The sequence below is a fragment of the Orbicella faveolata genome, unplaced genomic scaffold (assembly GCF_042242905.1).
Source record: "Orbicella faveolata isolate gen_17 unplaced genomic scaffold, um_ofav_v1 contig_13, whole genome shotgun sequence".
Classification (NCBI taxonomy): Eukaryota; Metazoa; Cnidaria; class Anthozoa; order Scleractinia; family Merulinidae; genus Orbicella; species Orbicella faveolata.
In genome coordinates, this window is record NW_028301540.1 from 18,016,992 (window position 1) to 18,043,056 (window position 26,065).

Below are 26,065 nucleotides of genomic sequence, written 5' to 3' on the forward strand. Positions count from 1 at the left end.
CACAAGCTTTTTCAGTTCAGTTTTTGGCATCTCCAAAGCCAAAAAAATGGCACATCCTGTTAAATAATTAACTATCCTGAATCAGTTCAGTTCTCAGTGCTTAAAAGACAAGTCTTCACCACTCTGGCCTTACTTTAAACTGAATTAATTCCCCCGTCATTCATTTATAACATTCACTACTGTCAAATTAGATCCACTTATTTTACCATGATCTGTGCTACTGGCTGGCATAATCTGCGCAATTTTCTCGAAAAAAAAATTGAATGGTCATGTACACATCAAAATGACTGCATCATTCAATAAAATGCAAACTCTGAAGTTAACATCCTAAATATTAAACTAAAGGTTAAATCCTAACTAAAGACCCTGTTTTTTGCTGGTGTCAAGCAATTACGATAACAACCAAAGAACGTTAAAGAAAAGAAACAAACAAAATGGTTGGAAATCTACCAATCACAACCCACAGAAGTGGTTTTTTCAACCCACTGAAGTAAACTTCTGTTAATGAGAGGGCTGCTATGATTGATGGCAGTGAAACACAAAAACGTTGATTAAACAGAGTTTGTGTGTTATTAAAAAGCACAGTAACAACTACAGCTGTATGTGTTCCGTAGGGTTCTACCCTCCCAAAGTACCTGTTGAAATACCCTCTTGTAACAAGTTACTGAAAAGGACAACCTAATGTATTGCAGCCTGGTTTATACACCTGATTGAAAATACATCGTCTGAAGAAACGTAGAAAACAGAAGCAATAGGACTTTATAGAATTATGGGAAGACTGAGAAAGCATTTGCATGATCATTAATGTTCAAGATTGTTTCCTCGTTGCATAATCACAGGTCAGCTGCCTGAAGTGGTGATTTAGAGAACCATGGAAACTGCCAAAACCTTCCTTAAGGTAGCTAAGTTAGAAAACCAAAGAAAATTTGAATGCTAAAAGCATTGAGATATGCTCGAGTATACAACAGCTACTAAAGACAAACCATAAAGAACAGACCCAGCCTGCAACTGACTGTTCATTCAGTGAAAAGCAACTCTGGTTGTCATAGCCATCATTTGACGTGCTTACGTATTATATTTCACAGACTCCCTTTGAAATATATGAGACAACAAATGGTAGGAAATTCCCGGTTAGTGCTTCAAACCACTTTTTAATGCCAACAGAAGCCCCCCCCCCCCCCCCCCCCCAAAGAAACAATAAAAGGGGCCTGGGTATATCCGCAAGGCCCTGGGACCCAGATCTCGTGGTGCCATGATGCTTCGGTGGCTTTTTTCCTAGTGCTTCAAACCATTCGGTAAGTATTTTGCTTTTGCCCTACTTTTTTACAAATTCTAACCTTTTTTAGGCTCTACCTCTGTGTTTTTACACAGTAGGTTTCTTTTAGGTGATATTTGTTGCTTTTCAAGATATTTAAAACCGCTGAACATGTCCCATAGAAGACACGAGTCGCGTAAAAGGTCTCGCTCTCGGTCGCCATCTTCCCACCAAAACTCTGTTTCGTCGCCTGACGTACACCTTGAAGGGTTCCCGCCGAAATGGCGCAAGGACGAAAACGATTCCCTTCAGAAGATTCTTCAGTCGATTGAACGTCTTTTCAACTGAATAGACTTGTTTGAGTCGCGAGCAAATCAGCCAGAAACTATTACAGATACTGATGATGATGCTTTGTCGATTATGGCTGATGAAACGTCAGGCTTGGAGATTAGCGAATGTTTGGCGACCGAAGCGTCTTTTAAGACTGCTACGTCGCCCGTTGGGGCACCCGTAGAGCCTATTCAGGCACCCGTAGCGCCTACTAAGGCACCAACAGAGTCTAGTAAGACATCTGACGAAGCTGAAAACTCAACGAAATCTAGTGATGATCATGGGCTGTTCGACCCAGTTGCCAAGTCTACCTCCTGGAAACCATCAGCTTCTTTCTCCAAGTTTCTGGATACAAATTTTCGGAGAAAATATCTTTTATCTTACCAGCAATCTCTTGTTATTTTGGATGACTGGGAAACTCCTGAAGTGGATGCACTCTCTGCTCCAAAACTCGATCAACAATTTAAAATGAAAAAGTTTGTATAAGAAAGGGATAAGGAAATGTTTCATGTTCAGTGTGCTTTCTTAATTGCCACAGGCCCACTTTGTGGCCTTCATGATTATATTTAAAATGATTCAGTTCCATCTTATGAAGAAATTAAAGTAGCTTTTGAACAAGCTCTTTGCCTTTTAGGCTCAGCCAATGCTCAGCTGTCTATCCTGAGACGACAGAGAGTCCTCGCAGCCATAAACCGTTCAAGGACAAACCTTGCGGAACCACCTCTGCCTAATGCAAAATCATGGCTATTTGAGGATGATTTCCCCTCCTAGGCCTTAAAACAGGCTAAGTTGTTAAGGGGTCTCACGAAAAATTTAGCACAGACTACAGGGAAATCCTTCTCTAGACGTAGTAATAGTTCCCAGTCTCAAAGCAGACATCGAGGAGACACCTTTAACAAGTATCAATCCACTGGGTATTCAAACCCTTCTAAATCTCAGTCAACTTACCAAGGGCCTCGTTCAAAAAAACGGGCTTTTTCGTCCCCCTCCCCAGAAGGGACGTCAGCCAGACTCTCAGAGTGCAGTGTCTTGGAGAACCCATACATCGGACCCACAGATTCTCTCATTTGTTTCAGGTTACAAGATAAGTTTCCTCAAAACTCCTTTTCAAAAGTCTCCAGAATTTATCCAAACATTGGGTCAGGAGGCACTAATACCCCAGGAAGTGAACGAGTTATTGCAAAAAGGGCCCTACATAAGACCCCTCATGCCAGACACGGTTTTTTAAAGCTCCCTGTTTCTTGTATTCAAAAAGGGAGGATCTTTGCGTCTGTTGATAGACATACGTTCTTTGAACAAGTCCATTGTAAACGAGCATTTCCACATGGAAAACCTCAGTTGCTTAATAACGTTGCTTTTACCAGAGATTTTATGACAAATATATTTTTAAAAGATGCTTATTTTTCTGTGCCTGTTCATGAGTATTCCCGAAGTTCCCTCACTTCTTTTGGTAGGGAACATGTCACCAGTTCAAAGCTCTTCCATTCGGCCTGTGTTCAGCCCCCAGAATTTTCACGAAAGTTCTAAAACCTGTTGCCGCATTCCTGAGGAGGAAGGCCACTCCAGTCCTTATTTACCTGGACGACTTTCTTCTTTTGGCTGCAACAATGGAGGAAGCTGTGAAAAATACTCAGCTGGTAGGGACTCTCTTTCAGTCCCTAGGTTTTAAAATAAACCTCAAGAAATCATTACTGATTCCAACACAAGGGATAACCTTCCTGGGTTTCCAAATTGACCCAATGTGCATGATGATATCACTCCCGGCAGAAAAGGCCAAAATTCTTCACTGTTGTCGCAGTCTGCTCGTTTCTAAAAGTATCAAATTGCAAAACCTAGCAAGTTTAATAGGCCTGTTAGTGTCCTCGAAACCAGCCATTTGGCGAGCTCCACTACACTTTCGTCACTTGAAGTCAGATCTGAGAAAGGGTCTTCAAATGAACCAGGAGTCTTACGACACTTTGATTGCCCTGTCATCGAGTGCCAGAGTAGAACTTGCATGGTGGTTGAAACACACCCTCAATGCAAACGGCAGTCCCGTGCACCTTCCTCCGCCGGATATGATCACAACTGACGCATCCAAGAATGGCTGGGGTGCAGTTCATCAATCCCTTCAGACCAATGGCAGATGGTCACAAAAAGAGTCTCTCCAAACATCAATTATCTAGAGCTAAAGGCGTCCTTTTTTGGCTTTACTGAAGAACCTTTCTCAAAGGTAAGTCTCACGTAACTGTATCTCTCCAGCTAGACAACACGACCGCCACCGCTTACATCAACGACAAAGCAGGTACAGGATCCCACAGCTTATGACTGTGGCCTTAGAGATGTGGGATTGGTGTCAGGAAAGAGACATCCTTGTGATAACTTTTCACATCCCAGGAAGAGACAACGTCTCAGCGGACAAGGAGTCCAGAAAATTCAAGGACATGAGCGAGTGGAAGTTGGTCCCAATAATTATTCAGCCTATTCTGCTGAATTGTCAGACAGATCTGCTTGCGAGTCATCTAACTAACCAACTTGCAGATTAAATCAGTTGGAGACCCAACCTGGGAGCCATCCACACAGACACCTTTACGACAAACTGGGCTCCTCTATGGGGCTATGCATCCCCCCCGTTCAATCTGATATCCAAAATCCTGAAGAAGGTAACAACTGACCAAACGGATCTAATTCTCGTTGCTCCAGTTTGGCAAGCCCAGCCCTGGTGGCCGGTTCCACTGAGACTAATATCTCAGCCAGTGTTGCTACCGAACGGTCCAGCCCTCTTAACGGACGCGACCGACCTGAATTGAGTTCATCCAATGTATCCTCGCCTTCACTTGGCCGTGTTTCACATCTCTACCAACGTTTCCAAGCTGAGGGCATTCCATCAAACGTTGCCTATCTACTCCTCGCAGCTACTCGTACCTCCACCACGTCATATCACTGGACGGCAAATTGATCCTCTTTTGTCATCTACAAGTGACATTGTAATTTACTTAACAGAACTCTTTAACGAAGGCTTAGCATACCGATCACTTAACGCCCTTCGTTCTGCTATTTCGTCAACTCATCCAGAGATAGACGTTTTTTTCAGCGGGTCAGCATCCTTACGTTACTAGGTTCCTTAAAGGAGCTCTCAATAAACGTCCTCCAAAGCCCAGGTATTCCCATACCTGGAACGTTGATGTTATAATTTAAATACATGATTTCTTTGGGGAAAAACAGCACCCTATCAGTTAAAGCTATGTCAGTGGAGTTAGTCACCCTGTTCCTGTCCAGAACGGCTTTACGCCTTGGCTTCCCTGGTTCTCAGACATTGCAGCGTCCTTCCAGAAGGGGTGTCTTTCAAACTCACCATTCCTAGAAAAACTGGCAGCGCAGATAAACCAGCGGAAGCATTTTTTTTTTTTGTCCACTTTGACCAAAGCAAGAAGCTCTGTCCCGTAGATTGTTTTAGACAATATCAAAAATCGTCCAGGAACATTCGACCCAATGAGTTGTTTATTTCATTTAAACGCCCCCACAAACCGGTCACTTCTACAACATTGGGGCGTTAGCTACGAACCTTCATGAGTGCAACAGGAATAGTCAGTCAAATTTTTAAAGCTCACTCTGTGCGTGGTGCATCTACGACAGCAGCTGCCAATGCATTTGTCCCGCTGTCGACTATCATGTCAATGGCCAACTGGTCTTCTACTTCAATTTTCAGAACATTTTACTATGAACCCTTGTTTACTTCAGACTTTGCTACTGGGGTCTTATCCTCAAAGTAGATGTACTTGTAAACTCAGCTATTCTCCCGTTGAGTTTTGATTTATATATATAATATATATATGTCTGGATTTATGGAAACGGTGTTAAAGACTGAATCAGGTGTTTTTGGATTTTTTTTTTTTTTTTCAGTTCTTTGTTTTTTGTTTTTTTTTTCTGCTTTCGCTATGACAGCAGCTTGTAAATCTTACCTAGCATGAAATGTAGAAACTCCTTGCCGCATGTTTCATTTATTTAGGTATTTTTTTCATTATTTAGCGACCCCCCGCCCCCCCCCCCCCCCCGTTTTTCAATTTGCGTTAAGTTTAGCCCAGGCTACACTCGTCTGAATTCAGTTCGCGCGGTGACTCTGACAAGGGGCGACCGATTAGCGTTCTGTATTTACTGTCTAAAGGAAGTCTGCCCGAGGACATCACTAAGTCCAATGAAGGCCCAAGTCTAACGATTTGCTAGTAAGCGTCGTCCATTATCATACGTGAGGCGGGCCTGAGGAGATGTGTAAACTGTACGGGTCACATTTAGTCCCGTAACAGAAGGCCGTTTGCCCTGTGGCGATAATGTTGTACTTGCTTTAGACAGCAAAACTCTTTAGCCACATCAATTTAGGGTTTAGACGTGCGATGGACTAGACATTTCTAGCTGCTGTTGGCGTCATTTGCTTTGAACTTTGATGTAGCTAAAGAGTTAGAAAAAAAATCTGTTGAAATCTGGATGTGCCATTCCGCGCTCGACAAAATTGAAGTACATCCGGGACATTGCTATTTGCCAGCAAAACATGGCCACGAGGAGAGAGAAGAACATGAGTTCAAGCGCTGATCGTGAGTAGAATTTCCTTGTTTTATCAATTTTAGGCGTTCTCGGCTTAGCTAAGTATCAGAACTGTCTGTGATTCGCTAGCGCGGAAGAAATTTATTTGCGTGGCTTCCGGGCGATAATTGACGTGACGACAACATGTTGAGTGTTCGCTTACTGCTAACTACGGCCTAGTTTGTCTGAAGTTCAATCGATTCTCGATGTAGGAAGCTCTTGTTCAGTCCATTTAGGACGATGCAGGCCTTTAGAAAGCGATAGATTAGCTCTCCGCCGACGCCGCGGTTTTGATATCTGTACGTTCGTGTTGATTTAGACTCCAATTTCATGTTAAAAGCACTCTTAATTAAATTGTACAATTCATGATTCAATGAAAAGACGGTGAATTTAGTCTTCCTGGCCTCAAAAGGCATACAGGAGAGTTATTTGCTGCTATTTGAGCTACGATAAGCCTCGTGGAAAGCTAGCTCTAGGACAGAATTGTAACAAGTTAGATTATCAGTGACAAGTCAAATTCTATGGCTATGTTTTTTGCGAATCCGGTCAGATATTGAAATGAAATGTCAGGTAACGGCTACGTTTTGGCTGAAATATAGAGGTAAATAACCGATTCCACTGCTTACCATGCTCTTGTTAGCGTGACTGGCTAGTTTAACCTACAGTAAAGACATAGTGAGGTCATTTAGGTGAAATCGCAGAGGTTAAGCCTGTCTAAATTAGTGCCGCGGCGAACCAAATGATCAATTTAAGCTCTAATTTAGTTTTGTTTGGCTCGTTCGACTCATTTGCAGCGACTTTAAAGGCTTGTATAGGCATGGTATGGACTCTATTAAGAGTACACGAGGTAGATAGCACTCTCGGTGCGACATGGCCATATTTATGTACATTTTCTAACCGTTTTTTCACTGAAAACATGCCCGCTATTTTGGTGCAAAGTCTTTAACACGGTTTTCATAAATTCAGACATATATACAATCTAAACGTTATGTTATGTGGAACCACGGCTGTTTTATTGCTTTTAGTAGCAGCGTTAAAAATGACCATTTGTTGTCTCATATATTTCGAACGGAGTCTGTGAAAGAGAATGAGAATCATACTAGGGGCGCAAAGCGGCCTGAAGTTATAATTCAAATTATATGAACAGATGACGTGAGACATATATGAGCTTCCCACCCTTCTTCCCTCCCTTCTATGGCGTCTCTCTTTTGCCTGTCTATTCCATGGCGTCAAAAAGCCACCAAAGCATCATGGGACCACGAGATCTGGGTCCCAGGGCCTTGCAGGTATACCCAGGCCCCTTTTATTGTTTCTTTAGGGGGGGGGAGGGGGTCACCCTTCTGTTGGCGTTAAAAAGTGGTTTGAAGCACTAACCGGAAAATTCCTACCATTTGTTGTCTCATATATTTCTCACTTCATCTGTTCATATAATTTGAATTATAACTTCAGGCCGCTTCGCGGCCCTAGTATAATTCTCATTTTACTCAGACATTGCAAGCAAACCTGCATTTTCTTCAATATCATAACCACGGTAGTAATGCAGCCATAGAGCCTGTAAATGTTAGTCTTCAGAGTTTAAGCATGACCTCACAATCTGCTTTACGCGGTGTGTAAGATTCCAAATTAGTATTAGTTCTCAAGTTTCCCAGAAAACCACTGAATCATATCTTGTATGGTTTATAACTCTTTGTTGACGTTTCTTCAGTAAGGTGTATATTCAACCTTTTAGGGATATAACTAAAAGCCGTAAAACGAACTAAATGTGACTGACCTGAGCAAGATCTCTTCTTCTTGTCTTAAATGTATTTGTTCTAATAGTTACTGGCCTTTGAACTTCGTTTGCTTCCAGGAATTCAAGCAACTTAAAAAAAAACACTAGGATTACAAATAATAACCTCTTATCATTACTGGGGTCTACAATCATAGCACAGTGGAACAGACAAACAGCGAACAGACAATGAGCTTTGAGGAACAGATAATGTCCAAGGACAAATATGCAAGCATATTTTCATGCCAAATGGAAGCTATTGTGTTTATTATCCTTCAAATATTTTTCGTAACGCGCGTGGTTTTGAAACTTGGGGAATATCCTTGGATATTCCCCAGTTTTGGTTGGGGAATATTCAGTCACGTGACCTGTTTAGACAAATCCCACGCGAGCGAAAATGTTTGATGGGTTAATAGAGAATATTAAAAAGATAAAATCTTGAGAGAGGGTTGATTTTTTTTTGGGGGGGGGGGGGTCATCCGAAAAAAATGACCACTTTGAGGGGGGCCATGTGAAAAAAATTGGTAAGCTGAGGGGGGTCATGCAATTTTTATATGCTTCCCAAATCCCACCAGCCCCCCCTCCCTCATAAAAAATGAATGGCCCCTAATGCGGCCACACCATTAATGCGGCCAATGGACGCATTCTGAAATCCCAACCTGTACAATCCTTTATAATTTTTCCCCTTTAATACGGCCACTAGAACCAAATTCGTATTAACAAATATTGAGAAACAATTAGGAAATACTCTTTTTTTTTCAAAGTGTTTGTAACATGTCATGTCAATGACATCGTTCCATGGTTAATGTTATATGCACTGATTGGAGCTTTAATTTTTTAAAATCGTATCTGCATTCCAGGTGCCTATTAAGTTGTTTAAAATGACGATTATGATACAAATGTATATCCGTCAAGACATCACCTTAAAATAGACCAGACATAAAATATGACCCTACCCTGTTAATACAGCCAAATTTTCATAGCCCGTCAGTGTCCATATTAACAGGGTTCCATTATACAGTACAAATGTACCATAGCATAAATAACCCATTTTGCAGTGGTGTGTGACACTGGGTGTTCCACATGGCAAGGCATTTGAACAAATATGAGGCTAGAATTGAATTCTTATAATCAAACTACTGCGCTGCTGCTGCTGCTGCACTTCTTTGCATGATTGTGGTTTCTCATACCACCTAGACTATATATTTAGTGAATCAGTTAAACCATACCTCATTCAATGGGAAAAGATCCATAAATTTCTCCATAAGGAATTTGCCATAACTGTAATATTTACAAAGGTCATTTAAAAGCAAATCCAGGTACTCCTGTCGTGATCTGCAACATTGACCAACAAAAAAGCAACAAATCAAAATGTTTTTCATACACTGGTTTTTAATAATGTTAAGCTTTAAAACATCATAATAAATCGAATTCATTTCATTTTAAACAAGAGGGGGGTTATATCAAGGGGGTTTACAATCCCAAGTGATATTTTGTTTACAGGTAGAATGGCCTATAGCCAGAGGGGCTTATTAGCTGGAGGGCTTATAAGTGGCAGTTTAAGGTACTCCAAAGATTTAGCTCCAATGTGCAAATAGAGGAAGGCAATTGAAAGAAACAAACAAAATTTTCAAATAGAATGGCATTCCAAATGAGGTTATACAATCTGTTTTTAAAACTAGTCAACTAAAGCTATAAATTACATGAGGAGTTCAAGATTACAGAACATGTACAGTAGGTAAATAAACAAATGAATGTCTCAAACAGTTAAGAAGCTTGTTTCTTCAGGAACAGAATTCAATTTGCACCATTTTTTTTCAAGCATTTTGTCAGAGAACTACCTCAATAACATCCCAAACTGCAAAATTAAGTTAACGCAGAAAATATAGTGCAGAGTACACTATTGGGTGGTTTAGGGGGCCACCATCTGCTAAACCACTAAGGCACTATGGCACTATGGCACAAAAGCACTATGACACAAAAGCACAAAGTGTAAGATCTGAAGTAAAAGTGTCGCTGAAAATGATACAACTTGTTGAATGATGCAAGAGTGTACTTCAGCTGTCATCATCAAGACTACAATAGTTCTTGTCAGAATCAAACAAGTTCAGAAAAGGATTAAAGACCAATTCTAAATGGAAGGTAACAAACTTAACCCATTGACTCCTGGAGCTTTTTGCCAAAATGCATTTTTTGGACACTTTGGAAAGTTTCAGGCTGGATATGGGGCCAAATTAGCTCCAATCTACTCAAAAAGGCATTTGCAACATGACAGCATGCCTTTCTTTCCACTAGCATTGCGTTTTATGACATTTTTGCTCGGGCATGCACAGAAATCAAAATTTTAGGCGTTTCAATTTTTTTTTTTTTGCCTTTCTTTTTTCTCCTTTTCTTTTCTTTTTGCAGCAGTGATTGACCTTCTACTGAGCTTGCCTCCAGGTTAAAACATTCTGAGAAAGCATCATCGAGACGGTCGATTTTGGCCAAGGAGTAGCCACGTGTACTGGCAGGGGATTTTGCTCAGAGTTTTTCACTCAACTTTTTGAGCATTTTTGTGCATATCTCAGGCTCCATTGGGCCGATCACTCTGAACTGGGTATCATTGGAAAGATCTTTTCCTCCTGCAGGAGTTGAGTGATTTCAACTCTGATTTCAACATCAGAAATGGAAGAAAGGCCTAGGCTCGTCACGGCCAGTTACGGCCGGCACAGGAGTCAATGGGTTAATATTATGCCAAAAATTGGAAGCACTGAGAAAGTATGCTCATGTTACCAGTTGCAAAATTGAAGTGATAAGGTATATTGCAACTTCACTGTGTAGTTGTTGATCCTATGCCCCCACATTCATGCTAATTGTCTATGAACATCCTTACTATGCACACAATTTACAGGCCACATCATGCATCAAGTGCATAGTTCTTACACCAACTTCAGTTTCAGAATCAGCATATTTTCCACATGCTTTGTATCTGGAACAAAGATAGTGGCCCCACTTTTTCTTGCATTTCCGAAACAAGGAACTCTCATCTGACCACAGTACACAGGTAAGTTTGACAAAAATCCACATAATTAATAGGAGATTTTTGCACAAACATCCTTAATCATCAAACACATATTCTGGTTACCTGCCAGCTTCACGTGCGGTACTAAAGTTGTTGAGGGCCTGAATGTTGTCTCTGATTCTCTGATTAATCAAAGTTAAATCTGTGTGCTCATTTGCTAGGAAAAAAGAAATTGTTATGAATAAAACAATAAACTGAGCAAAAGAATGGAAATGACAAGTCCAAGCCACATGCTTTGGATTAATCAATAGCAATTTTTTCAATAAACCCATAAACATCATTTCACTGAGCCCATACGTCCCCATTCCCAAAGCCAGCATTGAAAGTGTATTATTTTTTTGTTTATTACAAATTTTCTGTAATTCACATCAAATAATTGCCTTTCCTTAAAATTGGACCATTTTTCATTTACCCTGCTGCAAGTCAAAGAAATCAGTGAAATCTTTTTATAAAATAGCATGACTCAAAATGTGACCAAAGCATGTATATTAAACAACTGTTAACTTGTCTTATTATGCTTCTTTAGCCAAGTCGCAGATTTTGAAAAGAGCAACATACTAATTCATTCTCCTGTACATACCAGATGAAAATTGTGGATGACCAGACATGATTGCTAAAATTTTGAGGACCTGGTAAAAAGTTCTCATGGCTCTATAGTTATATTTTTTCTTTTTTCAATTTTTGCAACATGCTGGTGATTTGTCTCTCTGTGGTAATTCATAAAACTGATCGGCTGATTCCAGAAAATATCCATACCATACCAAAGGCAGCATCTTGGAATTCTGAGGAAGAGGGGAGGTTTCTTGGAATGACATTCTGAAGGCATGGGGGGTAATACAGTTTGGAATTCCAAATGCATGGGGGGGGGGGGGGCTTCAGCTCTGAATTTCCAGAGGGGGAAGACGGCAAAAGCTTCGCTTCAAATTGCTGATCTGATAACTTTTCCAGTTTGTAAATCATCAAGCACAAACCGACCGCGGAAGCAGGATAAAGATCGATCAGGCAGGTGTTAGCGATCACATGGAAAATTGAGCAGATGGGTTGAGCAGCCAGGTCCACATCGAAGAGGCCTTAAAGTTGATGAATTAGCCGATAGATTAATAAAATATAAAACAAGTCTGTTTCTTTCCAATCTAAAATTGTCAATTGACGATCTTATTGCGTGAGAAAAACTCGCACCAGTCTCTCGTGTCCAAATGGAATGCCTGACACATTTGAAGGCTGCATTACTGGTGGTCAGCAGTTACTCAATGAATGCAATTTTTAATATGGCAGGTGAGGGCCAGCACATTGTAAACTTTACTTTTGTCTTCCACCGGTATCAATATGATGTACATGTACTCTCCTGAAAATACGAAGCTAATGAACTGAAAACAAAAAGTACTGTTTTATTTGGTGGTAAGCAACTGATAGATAACACTTAGAAGGGAAAGCTACAGTGTACTTTACTGAACATTAACTTGAGTTGCTTGTTTGCTTCACATTGCATGTATTTATTTTTATTGTAAAATTTTTCTGGGCACAAAATAAAGATTGTTGTTGTTGTTGTTGTTGCTTGACCAAAAATTGTGAATAGAATTTTCTTGGAGGGGGTAAAAAGTGCAAGTTTCCTGTTTGGTGGAAATTTTTGGCAGCCAAACAGGAATTCCAAAAAGTCTGAAAAAAAATCAGAAATTCCAGAGGGGAGGAGGGGTTAATGATTTTGGAATTTGGAGGGCATGGGGGGTAGAGCATTTTGGAATTTCCAAGGCAAGGGAAGGGGGGTGTAAAATGTCCACGCCACACGTGGTAGGGTATGGATATTTTCTGGAATCACCCATTATGCCTTATTTATGTATCTACTGTTTTCTAACTGTTAATACATGTAGATATGGATAATAATACCTTCTTTCTGAATTTGCTGCCCACTTGGAAGCACAAACACTTCAGTTTCAGCAATGTTAATTTTTAGTTCTTGTTCTGCTAAAGCCCTGGTGGAAGAAATATACTCGTGATTAGATCATTTATGTAAGAAGCTTGATGAAGGTCATTAATGGCTTCATCACTTAGTAGACTGTTAATAACATGGAAGTTGCCACCATTCCACTTACATGTGAAAGATGTTGAATATTTCCAACATCGTTTGTTACTTGTGAAACAAAAGCAAATCCCTCAGCTGCAAAAGCTGAGGAGGGACTTCAGAGCTAAGTCTACAGTCTTCAGTCTCAGACTTCAACTTCAGAATGTAGACACCAGTATGGATGAGGATGTAAGTACTGATGCTTGGCAACAAATAAGGAAACTTTATTGGTCTGTGTGTGTAAGTGTGTTACCGACTGATAACTGTATAGATAATCTATGTAACTTAATGTCTGCCCATTCTTTTTAGCCCTTATGGTTATTTTGGACAGGCAGTACTCTATACTAATTTAATGTTTATTGTAATTATTTTATAAATTGTGAGTACAAATAAATGGTTGTTGTTGTTGTTGTCTTATACCAAGACATTCCACAACTGATGTTTCAAGCACAAGCATTTTGCCGAAGGGCTCAAGCTCAAAATGTAGAAGCATTTTGTCATCTATTACTAAGTTAACATGAATACTGTCAATGAAAGTGCATGTTTCACTTATTTTGACTTTATTCTGCTTCTTTTATCATAGGAGATTTATCATAATATCCAGCTTTCATAGATTTTGCATATCTTAAAAATTAATTGTAACTGAAGAAATGATAGTGGGAATAATTATGCCAAAACATGTTTTACATTGTAAGACAGGGTATTCACGATTTCAACGAATGTTGCACAAGGCTGCTTCCAACTGTGACCCTTTTGTATCTCATTCACTGCATAAGAGATTTCAGTAAATTCTACAAGGGTATGACAATCATGTTTCACAGGAATGTCAAGTGCTCTGCTCATATTTGTACATGTACTTTAACGCTTCACAACTTTTCTGCCAAATTCAGAGTGGTTATCATGGATACCTACATTCTATTCAGTTTAATTATGTTGCTCCAGCTACATTTTTATTGTCAGCTAAGAAACCTGATGCTCTTGTTTAAACCAGCTCTCATCTACGGTGTACATTGTATGTATGGCCTAATGATTAAGTCACAACCGTCTTTACCTGCATTACAAATGAAGCCCTGACAAACATACATATGTACAGTTTATGGTGCATATGGAGTCATAAGGTAAATCGTAGAGCAATAGAAGCAAACAGGTTTAAAAAACATGACTGAAAATACATAGTCATTATAGAGTTCTTGCATTATAATGTAAAAAAAAACTGCCTAATAACTATTTTCCATCTGAAAACTTCTGTGTTGGTCTACACGTGCAATGAACTATTAACACTGTGACACATTTCTAAAAGTTGCTTCAGCAAATAGCTTTTCACAAGTGACAACTGCTATGTGACAACTGCGACTATGTGACTGCGACAACTGCCAGCTACTCTGAGTAGCTGGTAAAGGTATTCACAGAAACGACTCTGAAACTAGTGAAAATGCTTTGATAATTAAAAAAATGTCACAGACATGAACTTTAATTACAAAGAAACATGGTGACACAGAGATGTATGAAAATTACTATAGCCATCCATACAAAATTGACAGGTATATATAGACACACACAATGTAGCTGCTTCCACAATGGAGAGAGTTGAAACTATTAACTACAAATGTAGTTTTCATAGCTATCTCAACTACAATTAACGTGGCTCATACCAGTTTTCAGGTTTTTGACGGCTCATAACTTTGTAAGAATAGAACAAAAGGCAGACAAAGGCCACCGTAATATTTTTGAAGGTTTGGATTATATAATTTATACTTGACCTAAAACAGCTGTTATTTTGTTGTCAACAGTTACCATGGCAACATTCCAAACGGATTTTCCAGACCTGATTTTTCGCTTATGTAACTAATAACTAAAAAATTAACGCGGTGACCCCGATTTTTTTTAATCAATAGCTTTTGGCATCTGAAAATGAAAATGCACAACAATTCTAAAATAATTTTCTGGAGCCAATTTCTTGTAAACTTGGAAAAACGACAATTTGCAGAAAGCGCAAATTTCCTTCTGTAGAATTTTTTCATTTTTTTTTCTGACGCTTCCTCTCAATAATAATGTTATATTAAGACACTAAAAAAAGGGGTCACCAGGCTTGTTTTCATGTAAAAACCTTCATGAGTTCCGTTATTCCCACACATGTGAACACGCATTCAAAAATCCAGACTTTATAAGATCAGCAATTGCTCATGAGCTGTTTTGACTACTGCTGACTGCTTCGTGTGCCCACACGGGCGAGCAGGCTCCGAACAGGCATTTTGTTTTGTTTGCTGCTAAAACATCATTTACAGTTGTAGTTGTCATTAAAGACAACCTCCTGGGCTTACTCTGTAGGATTTTTACACAAATTCTGGGTAGACTTGCTATGTTTTGCAAGTCCTTTATACGCTCCCAGTGGCTGTCACAATCGATCAAGTTACCTTTGAAATTTGGGATAAATTGAATTCCCGAAAAAATTTTTCTTAAATACACAGAAGTGACTTAAGTTGTTCTAGCAGGTAAAGCCTCCTTTATAAGTGAATTTCGTCTCCAACAGTACAAAAGTGACCTTGCGCGAAAAAGCCACGCACTGCCATATTTGAAGAAGCTAGTCATAAAAGGGGATAAGTGACGATTTTGGTTGCTTTTCTTTTTTCTTGCTCCAAATTAGCTGAATTTTTGCATGTGGTCTTCAATGTAATAGAAAAACGTGTTCCTGTATTTTTGCCGCTGGTTTTTGCTTCGCTTTGTAAAGACACCGCTAGGAAAACCGAGTGGTTTTTTGCATACGCAATATCCTGAAAACGAAGCAAAGTTTAGTGGAAAAACTACAGGACATTGCTAAACATACCTAAACAAAACTCTATGCGAAATTTGGAGTGTTTTCGACAAAGTTCACTTTTGATTAAAATACCTAATGCCCTTTTCCCACCAAGGCTGCAAATAAAGGAAACCGGGCCTTTGTTATGATAAACAGAGCCAATCCTTTGTTATAATAACCAAGCCAAGCCTTTGTTATAAGTCGAAGTCTCGCCTCAGTTTATCATAACAAAGGATCGGCCCGCCACGACCGCAGGGACTTTGATCTCACTTAGAAAGCAGCAAAATGTCAATTTCACGCAACGTATAAGCTCAAAAATGTTAATTTTAGGTCAAAAAAGGTTTAAATGTTGATTTCACATTAACGCGAGACGACAAGGAGGTTGATTTCACTTAGAAACCAGCAAAATGTCAATTTCACACAATGCATAAGCTTAATGATGTTGAGTTCAGGTCTAAATAGGTTAAAATGTTGATTTGACGTTAACGCGTGACGGCAAGGAGGTTGATTTCTCTTAGAAAGCAGCAAAATGTCAATTCCACACAATGTATAAGCTCAAAAATGTTGATTTTAGGTCAAAAAAGGTTTAAATGTTGATTTCACGTTGACGCATGACGGCAAGGATGTTGGTTTCACTTAGAAACCAGCAAAATGTCAATTTTACGCAGCGCATAAGCTCAATGATGTTGATTTCAAGTCTAAATAGGTTAAAATGCTGATTTGACGTTAACGCGTGACGGCAAGGATGTTGGTTTCACCTAGAAAACAGCAAAATGTCAATTTCACGCAGCGCATAAGCTCAATGATGTTGATTTCAGGTCTAAATAGGTTAAAATGTTGATTTGACCTTAACGCGTGACGGCAAGGAGGTTGATTTCTCTTAGAAAGCAGCAAAATGTCAATTCCACGCAACGTATAAGCTCAAAAATGTTGATTTTAGGTCAAAAAAGGTTTAAATGTTGATTTCACGCTCACGCATGATGGCAAGGATGTTGGTTTCACTTAGAAACCAGCAAAATGTTAATTTTACGCAGCGCATAAGCTCAATGATGTTGATTTCAAGTCTAAATAGGTTAAAATGTTGATTTGACATTAACGCGTGACGGCAAGGATGTTGGTTTCACTTAAAAACCAGCAAAATGTCAATTTCACGCAGCGCATAAGCTCAATGATGTTGATTTCAGGTCTAAATAGGTTAAAATGTTGATTTGACGTTAACGCGTGACGGCAAGGAGGTTGATTTCTCTTAGAAAGCAGCAAAATGTCAATTCCACGCAAGGTATAAGCTCAAAAATGTTGATTTTAGGTCAAAAAAGGTTTAAATGTTGATTTCACGTTGACACATGACGGCAAGGATGTTGGTTTCACTTAGAAACCAGCAAAATGTCAATTTTACGCAGCGCATAAGCTCAATAATGTTGATTTCAAGTCTAAATAGGTTAAAATGTTGATTTGACATTAACGCGTGATGGCAAGGATGTTGGTTTCACTTAGAAAACAGCAAAATGGTAGGAGCCCATGTTTGGCTCCTGAAAATGGTAATTTCACACAACGTATAAGCTCAAAAAAAGGTCAAAAAAAGGTGTAAATAAAAATAAAATGAAACAAATAAACATTTCAATAAGCACTTTTCCAAATACGGCAACGTCTTCAATGGCTAAAAAATCACGAGATGAAACATAGTTTTCGACAAACGCGATCGTAGCTTTATGTCACGCACCGCCATAACTTCCAAGTTCAAAATGCGCTGGTACCTCTTATGCCTGATGAGGATAACAACTTTGGTGGCTGTTTAGTTTTGGATTTAAGAATTTGATGACTCCACATGAAAACGCTCTATAAATAGGGCTGACAGATTAACAGATTAACCCTTCTGCGCAATGTATGGGTCTCCATACATCTGCATGTCCCCTGATCCCAGAAGCTCAAAACACTACAAATCATGCCGATTTGAAATAAAATCAATGCAAACTGGATCACAGATCTGTTACAATCGATCACCACTTGCTGGCCATTATTATGTTTAAATCTAGTTACCAGTTCGAGAAACGTCCACAGAACGTAATCGCAATGCATGCCGGGAAGGGTCTTTACACCTCGTGCGCGGGAAAACATGGCGGTCAATACAAGACAAATTTTATCACTATAAAACCAGTTCTCGCTTTCCAAACTTTGACACTAGCAACGCTTGGCAAATGGGCCACAACTCACCAGAGGGTATTTTTCTTGGGCAAGAACTGCTCTTGGACTTTGCTACCTGGCTCGATCTGACTTCGAACGCCGATAAGACGATTACGATATATCAGCTGCCTTCAAAGTTTTAGAACACATTTTGATTCTTTAAAACGTGCTGATGACTTACGGGTTTATCGAGGCTTTATGATGCCTCTCAACCACCAGGTAAGCATACAAGGTACTTTAAAACAATGCTTAAGATATTAGTTGACAGAGCTCTAATGTGGCACATCTCTTTTTTGTTTGATGGCATTTCGTTTGACGCTCGATCGATCACGAGTTGTGTTCACGTCACAATAACCGGTGTAAACAATCCGTTCCCAGATTTCTGCTCTATATGCTGTGGGATTTGGTTTTGACTTCATACATTATAACAGTCTGCCTGTTTGCTGTTCAACAAATAAACTCCTAAAGACATGGCTAGGAAAAGCCAAGTTTTTTGCCTACGTTTTAACTCGAAAACAAAGCAAAACCAGCGACAAAAATACAGAACCACGTTTTTCTATTACATTGAAGACCACATGCAAAAATTCAGCTAATTTGGAGCAAGAAAAAAGATAAGCAACCAAAATCGTCACTTATCCCCTTTTATGACTAGCTTCTTCATTTGTTTTGGTCTTTCGGGTTTCAAATCTCGCACCTCTATCATGTGTGTAACTCACGTGTGACGCACGATGGTGATCTACACCCCGCACAAGAAAACTGGTACCAGCCACCTTAAATCGTTTTTGCTAAGGGCTTTTACTACTCAACTTCACATAAAAAATATCACATTCTGGATGCTTAACACCTAAAATAATTATATTGACAGTCTTACATTACAACTTCAAATTAACATGCCGTGATGAAAGTGATACCAATATTCAGTTTGGCTCATACCAAATAGCTGTTATCGCAGTTTTCAGCGGTTTGACATACAGACGAGGCGATAGGGTCAATTCTGCTTTGTATTTACCCTTTCACCTCGCTTCCATGCCCTTTTTAACAAAAGAATATTTGACCACAGACTCAACTGCAATAACAGCCATTGGTAGAAACCTAATAAGCCCATTCTGAAAATGATAAATTAGAACATGAGATTGTGTGTTTGTTGTGTAGATTATCATGTTCATGAATGTAACTTTACACTATGAGTGATATTTGAAAATTCTCCTGAAATTGCACAAGGTTTTACAGTTAGGCAATCGCAGCAGTCAACTTCAAAAAAAACACATGACTTTGATGAGCTCTGAGCCTGAGCCTGCGATATGGTCACGTGATACTGGTCACCAGATACCTCTTTTTGATAGGTGTCGATTGACCATAACATGGATGTCCATTATCAAAGCTCTACATGTATGCTGTAAATTAAGGCTGCATGCCTCAGCCAAACTATTAGCTGGAGAATGGCTGCCAATGTTGCACGACGTCATTGTCGCAGGGTGGAAACCCATGATTCATGCCGCTAGCCATGTTGACCATAAAAAAGTTTTGTGGTTTTCTATTTCTATGCATGCATGTGGTTCTGTTCCTTTAGTTAGGGTGCTCCGTTATCATGTTGTTTTGTAATGTTTCATAACACTTTCTTCCATGTCAAGGCGTTACGTTGTTATCTGGGGATGTTTGAAAGGATATCCCGGTGGTGTGGGTGGTAAATTATACTTACTTGTCTCTGGCCTTTTTCTTGTCCAATTTTTCAGATTTTCTCTCAATAGACAGCATCTGCAATGATCAAACAGCTTGAGTAACTTCACATAATTATATCACCTTTTCATTACAACCACTATAATGGCAAATTAGCAAAACAAGAGACACATTAATCACTTCCTGGTCAGTATGACTGAATGTGTACAGGCTGACTGGGGAGAATAAGAAGATACAACCTGCACTCACAGTGCCCTCATAATGTACAGAGTGAAAAGAGATGTTAAAGCTAACATTGTCCTGACAGTGCATTATTAACAATAAAGTAAAGTGTAGAGATGATTAAAATAAAGTACACACCCACTTAATACAGATACCCACTTATTACGGGAGTGTAAATGTAGGTACAGCTTTGTTTGCTCTCATAACATACAGAGTGAACTACGATGTTAAATGCACATTGTCCTGAAAGTGCAAAATTTACAATAAAGTAAACTGAAGTGCAGATAATTATAGCTAAAGTAAAGTTCATGTACAGTTGAATCGAACCCAGTATGCAGACACGCACTCAATACAGATAAGAACTTTTTAAAGACAGTTTTGTTTCTTCTGACAAAAAGCTTGAGACATCATTAACAGGTGTTTATTTATTTCTAGAGTTTTTTTTTAATTTTCTGGAGTGAAATTTTCGTAAGATGAAACACATTTGACTTATTAATTGTAAAAGGTGGTACTTAGGATTATTAATCCTAAAATGCATGCATTTGAGGATTATTAAGCGTGGATTTTACGATTAATAAATGTGAAAATTTCACTCCAGAAATAAATAACCAACTGTTTATTTTTCTCTCACATCAGCCCTCTTGATGTGGACAGTGGTTAACACTGACAATGGACAGTTCCGTGACCCAAATAAGACATTCATACATGCATACAAAGTCAACCTTGCTCTATGGACACTGGGTATCTGCGCACCAAAGATTTCCACAGATCATTTCTACACTTTAAAGTGAATAATTAATTGCCGGTTTTCAAACTGATAAGAGAACTTTAACTGACAAGACAGTTGACTAGTTAATCAAGCATGTTTGAACATACAGCTGTAAGTCACTGACAGTAAAGGCATCAAACATTGTTCTGTTTCTTTTAAATTGTATGCTCAGTCTTTGAATAGAAAAAACATATGCCCATGACGTTTATTCTGAGAGCCCTTTGGTGTCTGTATTTACTGGGTTCCACTGCCAAGTTATACAGTTTACCTCTAGTCTAAAAAAGCACCAAATCTTAATGACTCTAAACAATAACTTGGCATAAAGCATCAAGTGATTTGGGTACTAGACAACCAACTGGTACACTATCTAGCAAAGTGGTTTTTTTATGTACCACTAGTTGAAAGCAGCATATAAATTCTTCTAAAATCATGCCATACATGTACCTCATCATTGGCATCATCATCATCACTGTCGTCAACACTGTTGTCAATATTTTCTGCATTATCAGAGCCCTCGCTGCCAAATTCATCACATCGCTGAAAAAAAATCAACTTAAAATTTATCATAACTTTGGCAAATGGCCAAAAATATGTCCTGTTATGGCAGGTCCTTTGCCTGTGATCAGTCAGAAGTCAGATGCACAGACAATATCGCTGTAATTCATGACTGGCAGTCAGGTGCTTAGCAAATGCCTATTATTTTTAAAAATGCATTTAAAATGTAGTATCGCTCTTATTTAAAAGTGTTAAATCTAAAAATCTATTGTTGTTATTTGTATTACTAATTATGTGCAAAAATTACTCCACCTATTGGTTTCAAAACATTATGCCTGGTAGTTGTAAGTAGTGAAATTTCAATCATTTTGTTCATTCATTCATTCATTTATTCATTGATTCATTGAAAGGTAAAGTATGTGTGTTTTTAATGCCATGTGGGTTATCAAATTTTTGGTCTCACAAGAATCGAACCTGCCTTGCTTGTCATTCATGTGGTTTAATCTGATTGCACTCTGGTAAAAACATCAGTGACATAATGAAACACATGTATTTGCCTTGTGGGTCACTTTTTTTTCATAGTACATTGATGCTATTTGTGCATTTACAAATGCACACTGACCACTAAATTGGATTCTATTAATTTTGTTGTATAGATCAAAGCAGCTATGGTGCCATAATATTTCTACAGCTTTGAAGTGATGTTTCCAGTTTAGTTTGCCTGTCTTGATTTTTCAGGACCATGATCTCAAATTTGAACAGCTGATACTGCAATTTCTACCACGGTTGGGCATGCTGCTTAACACAATTTCTTGAGACTTAAAATAATGCTATGCCACTGATAGATTGATCATGACAATAGAACAATTTCGATATATAGCCTAAAACAATAGACCTCAGTACGAGACCCTGGGAATACTACAGAGTTTGTGGGGTTTATTCCCATGAGCCTCGTGCTGAGTACTATCGTTTTAGGCTGAATTGTAATAGCTTGAAAAATAAGATTGGCACCATTACCATATTATTATATTATTATTATTATTATTATTATTATTATTATTATTATTATTATTATTATTATATTATTATAAATTATTATTACCATAGGTGTATCTTTGATTTTGGGTATCCACATTATGGTTAATTGACAGCTGTCAAAACAAACTATTAGCTGATGAGTATCACATGACCATGTCACAGGCTCAGGTTTCGAGCTCATCGAGGTCGCGTGTATTTTTGAAGTTGACCACTGACCAGGGACTGTTTTTTTTTATTGAAACACCGCCTCAAGCCAGGTTATTACTTTAGGGGAGAAGGAGTGAGTCTGAGCAAAGGCAAAATTTTGGTGCAAATTGACCCCTGGTGCATATTTGACTTTTCTTCCAACATATTCATTGCACAATCGTCTCGTCAGCTCATTAAAATTTAATGGGGAAAAAATAGCGAAACCACATGGTGAACAATTACATGCTCACAATTGATCATTTTTTGGGTTTCTGATCCAAGAACACAAATTCTCTTTTGTCATGATTAGTTATTGTAATCAGGAGATCCACTCTTAGGCTTGGATAAATCTATATATTATATCAAAATTGGTCTATTCTTTTGTTAGAAAATTAAGAACAAATTAAAAACTCAGGTGTTGGTAATGCTTTTAAAACTGGCTGCCTCCAATCCTATGCTCTGTTACACTGTCAAGATATAGGGGAGCCAGACACTAACAAAACTGCTGTTGTTGCTGCTGCTATTGTTACAACCAAACCATAATTACTACCTCTTCATCACTGTCTTCTCCATCGCTCTGAGCAAGTTTTAACCACGTTTTGTTCCCATCACTGAATGGCCTGAAAAGAATTGTGAACATTATTATGAATTTCGAACATTAATATTTAAAATCCAACAAATGCAATAATTTGTGCAACTGATTCAAAAGTTTGACGAGTTTATTCTTCATTTGCCTGTAGTTTTATGCATGCTACACTTAGCTTAAAATAATGTGAAGGTGTTCCTTCTACCTTTGGCACCATTTGATTTGCAAGCTAGCTGTGTACATGTAGGTAGATTGTTTATTAAATTATGAACTACATCTACACAAACTTTCATCAGTATGTAGATCTCATAGAGTTTTTTTTCAATATAATAATGCAGCTGGCCATGATAATTTGTAAAATTATACAATGTATCCTTGTTTGCTAGTTATAGAAAACAAACAAAATGACACCCTTAGTGCTGTTGCCATAGCAACTCTTTCGGCTCCAGTCTCTTTCTGTCAAAAAACCAAATATCCCCATTTGAAACCTCTAAAGTGAGACAAAGGGTCCTACTTGGAACAGACATTGTTCCCATATTGTCTTAACCCCCATCATTAGATTGGGTGGGGTAGATGGTTCTTGGTTAAGACAAAAACTGGGAATTTCACTTTTTATTAAGACAGCACCAGCGGCAAAACTGTTGTCATGGCAACAGCACTGAGCACTTTTGTGATGCACATTTGTGGTGCAAAGTTTCAAGAACACTGCTTCAACATTTCCAGAGATATCGTTTATTCAGCATTTTACCACTTTTTAGTTGCAAACAATATGACCTCATCACCAGTCTAATTTGCATAATAGAAAAACGTCAATATCTCTAAAACGAAAAAAGATATTTCAAAAAGAAAAACGCCACTCTTCTGTATTTTGAAAGGCCTTTCAAATAAGCAGAAATTATTTTTCATGTCATGTGCACTTCAAACATCAATTTACAATTTCTTACTTAGACTTGAAATTAAGCTTGACATCTTCATCTGAAATCAATAAGAACAGGTGTAGTTTAAACAAGGGGTACACACCATAGCTAATCTGAAGTAGATTACAAAGTATCTGATTTCACACTTATAAACAGTTGGCTAGCCCCCTATGCAGAAGCTCTTTGGGCTGGTCACACAATCTTCCTCCCCTACAAACATCTGTTGAAACCAAGGGCACATTCCTTTCCCTTTGTTTGCACATGTCCCAATCAAGGCTGCAGACTTTGGACCCACAGAAGTTTGCAAGAGACTTCAACAGATACTTGTGTAACCTTTCAACGATTAGGTGGACATTAACTCCCTCGATTTAAATACCTTATCAGCAAGAAGCTCTAGAGTATTATGTCAAGAAAAAGATAGACATGTCCATACATGGACATTCCTTTAAATGGCTGGTTTCTATCATATCCTCGCTCAAATGCTGCAAGCCTGCAGGAAGTCTGCTTGGAACTTGAGAAATGATTGCAAAATGCCAAAATACTTAAGTGTGTCCTTTCATCAAATGTGTGAGACATTTACGACATTCTGTTTAAATCCCCTTTCAGAAACTATAGTTTATTTTGCCATGAAAAAATGAAGTGTTCGTAAACTTACCAATGCAGACTGGATTAGAAAAACTGCATATCAATTACTTTGAAAGGTTGACGTTGACGTACTTAACAGCGCAACAGTGTGTGTTGTACCTTTCGCCCCAAGGGAGCCTGTTCAGTTTATTATTAGTCTTTTATTACACAATGAGCTGGCACCGATTGGCTCTAAACTAGTTTCCAAGTGATCTCCAGCTGATCTTTACAAAAGGAAAGCTTGTGGGGGAGGAAGATTGCTTGATGAGCCCAAAGAGCGTCTGTGTAGGAGGCTAACAGTGGGCATGATAATGCACAATTATATTTATGTACCTGTACATGTATGATTTATGCACTGAAATGCATTGCACCACACTGTACTTTATAAAAACTATGACAGTACTGGCTAACCAACGCAATCCCATTGGCGAATCTTGGCAGGTGTTGTTATTAACATTGCGCCTGTGGCACATAACTTTGCGTTGTGGAGGCATAACAGATATGAAATTTACTGTAAACAGTTGTTAAACTTTTAGTAAATTCTCAACCAATGATCAGATGGGCTATTATTCAAGCTTGGATGTGCACTGGCTCATGAAACCAATGCTCAGAATTTCAAGTATCAATTATTGACCGACATAACCACATATATCAGGGGTGGATCCAGGATTTTTCTTAGGAGGGGGTGCACCACTAGGGAATGGCATAACTGACTGGTGAGGTAAACAAATTTTAAAAGCGAATAAGAAGAAGAAGGCTTCATCTCGGGGGGGGGGGGGGCACCCCTGCACTCTCCCCCTAGATCCACCCCTGTATATTCCTCAATTTGTGATTTGACCCAAAAAATTCGTAAACAATTAAATTTCTCTAAAATGAGACAAGATATTACAAAATGGTAAGAGTTATAATCACTCCCCTTTCCTAAATTAAGGACTTTCATACTACAGTAGTTTGATAATTTTTTTCATGTCACAGTTCATTAGAACAACTTTTTCAAATGGGTTTAAAAACAAAGCACACCACTGGATCCTCCAGCCAGTATGTTGTTCATGTCCTTTTTATCTTCATTGTCACTAGACTCCTCTGTGAATCTTTAAGAAAAGATATGAAAATAAATAACTTTAAATTATTCATAGTTTCATTCTTTCAGAACATCTACATTTACATATGTACATTACAGAGCATGGGTTTCAATACACTTTTTTGCAGGTGGGTAGAAGTGGTTTACAAACCAGATAACTAAATTTGAAGGCCCAGGGTGCCTCCATGCATCCCCTCTCCTCTCCTCCCAGTAAAATTTTGAAATTCTGCATTCTCGGAGATGTATTTTTCTGCATTCTGGGCAAAAATTTAGGGCTCCTCTGCAGAACTCAACTACCTGAACATATACCTTGTTCATTTCAACAAATTTGTCAGTATGCTTGGCAGCATGAATTTCAGGCATCACATAGTTATATGCATTTCTCAATGCACATTGCCACAAGATGAAATTAACCCTTCAACCCTTAAAAATCAACACATGGGGGATCACTTGTCAATGAAAAAC

The 26,065-nt window shown here is 38.7% G+C and overlaps 1 protein-coding gene and 2 pseudogenes across 2 annotated transcripts in view; 2 read left to right on the plus strand and 1 right to left on the minus strand.

Moving 5' to 3' along the window:
• The window catches only part of LOC110052201 (28S rRNA (cytosine-C(5))-methyltransferase-like), a 53,449-nt gene that overhangs the window by 12,920 nt on the left and 14,464 nt on the right, over window positions 1-26,065 (minus strand). For both annotated transcript variants that reach the window (XM_020758346.2, XM_020758412.2), the window contains exons 5-13: window positions 25,540-25,610; window positions 23,923-23,953; window positions 22,943-23,012; window positions 21,118-21,210; window positions 19,705-19,760; window positions 12,856-12,941; window positions 11,035-11,128; window positions 9,140-9,245; window positions 7,914-8,003 (exon numbers count right to left, since the gene is read on the minus strand). In XM_020758346.2, coding sequence (XP_020614005.1) covers window positions 7,914-8,003; window positions 9,140-9,245; window positions 11,035-11,128; window positions 12,856-12,941; window positions 19,705-19,760; window positions 21,118-21,210; window positions 22,943-23,012; window positions 23,923-23,953; window positions 25,540-25,610 — 697 coding nt within the window. The remainder of the gene's footprint in view (window positions 1-7,913; window positions 8,004-9,139; window positions 9,246-11,034; window positions 11,129-12,855; window positions 12,942-19,704; window positions 19,761-21,117; window positions 21,211-22,942; window positions 23,013-23,922; window positions 23,954-25,539; window positions 25,611-26,065) is intronic.
• LOC149115426 (uncharacterized) lies at window positions 1,641-3,112 on the plus strand (annotated as a pseudogene).
• On the plus strand, window positions 3,520-4,374 carry LOC149115427 (uncharacterized; annotated as a pseudogene).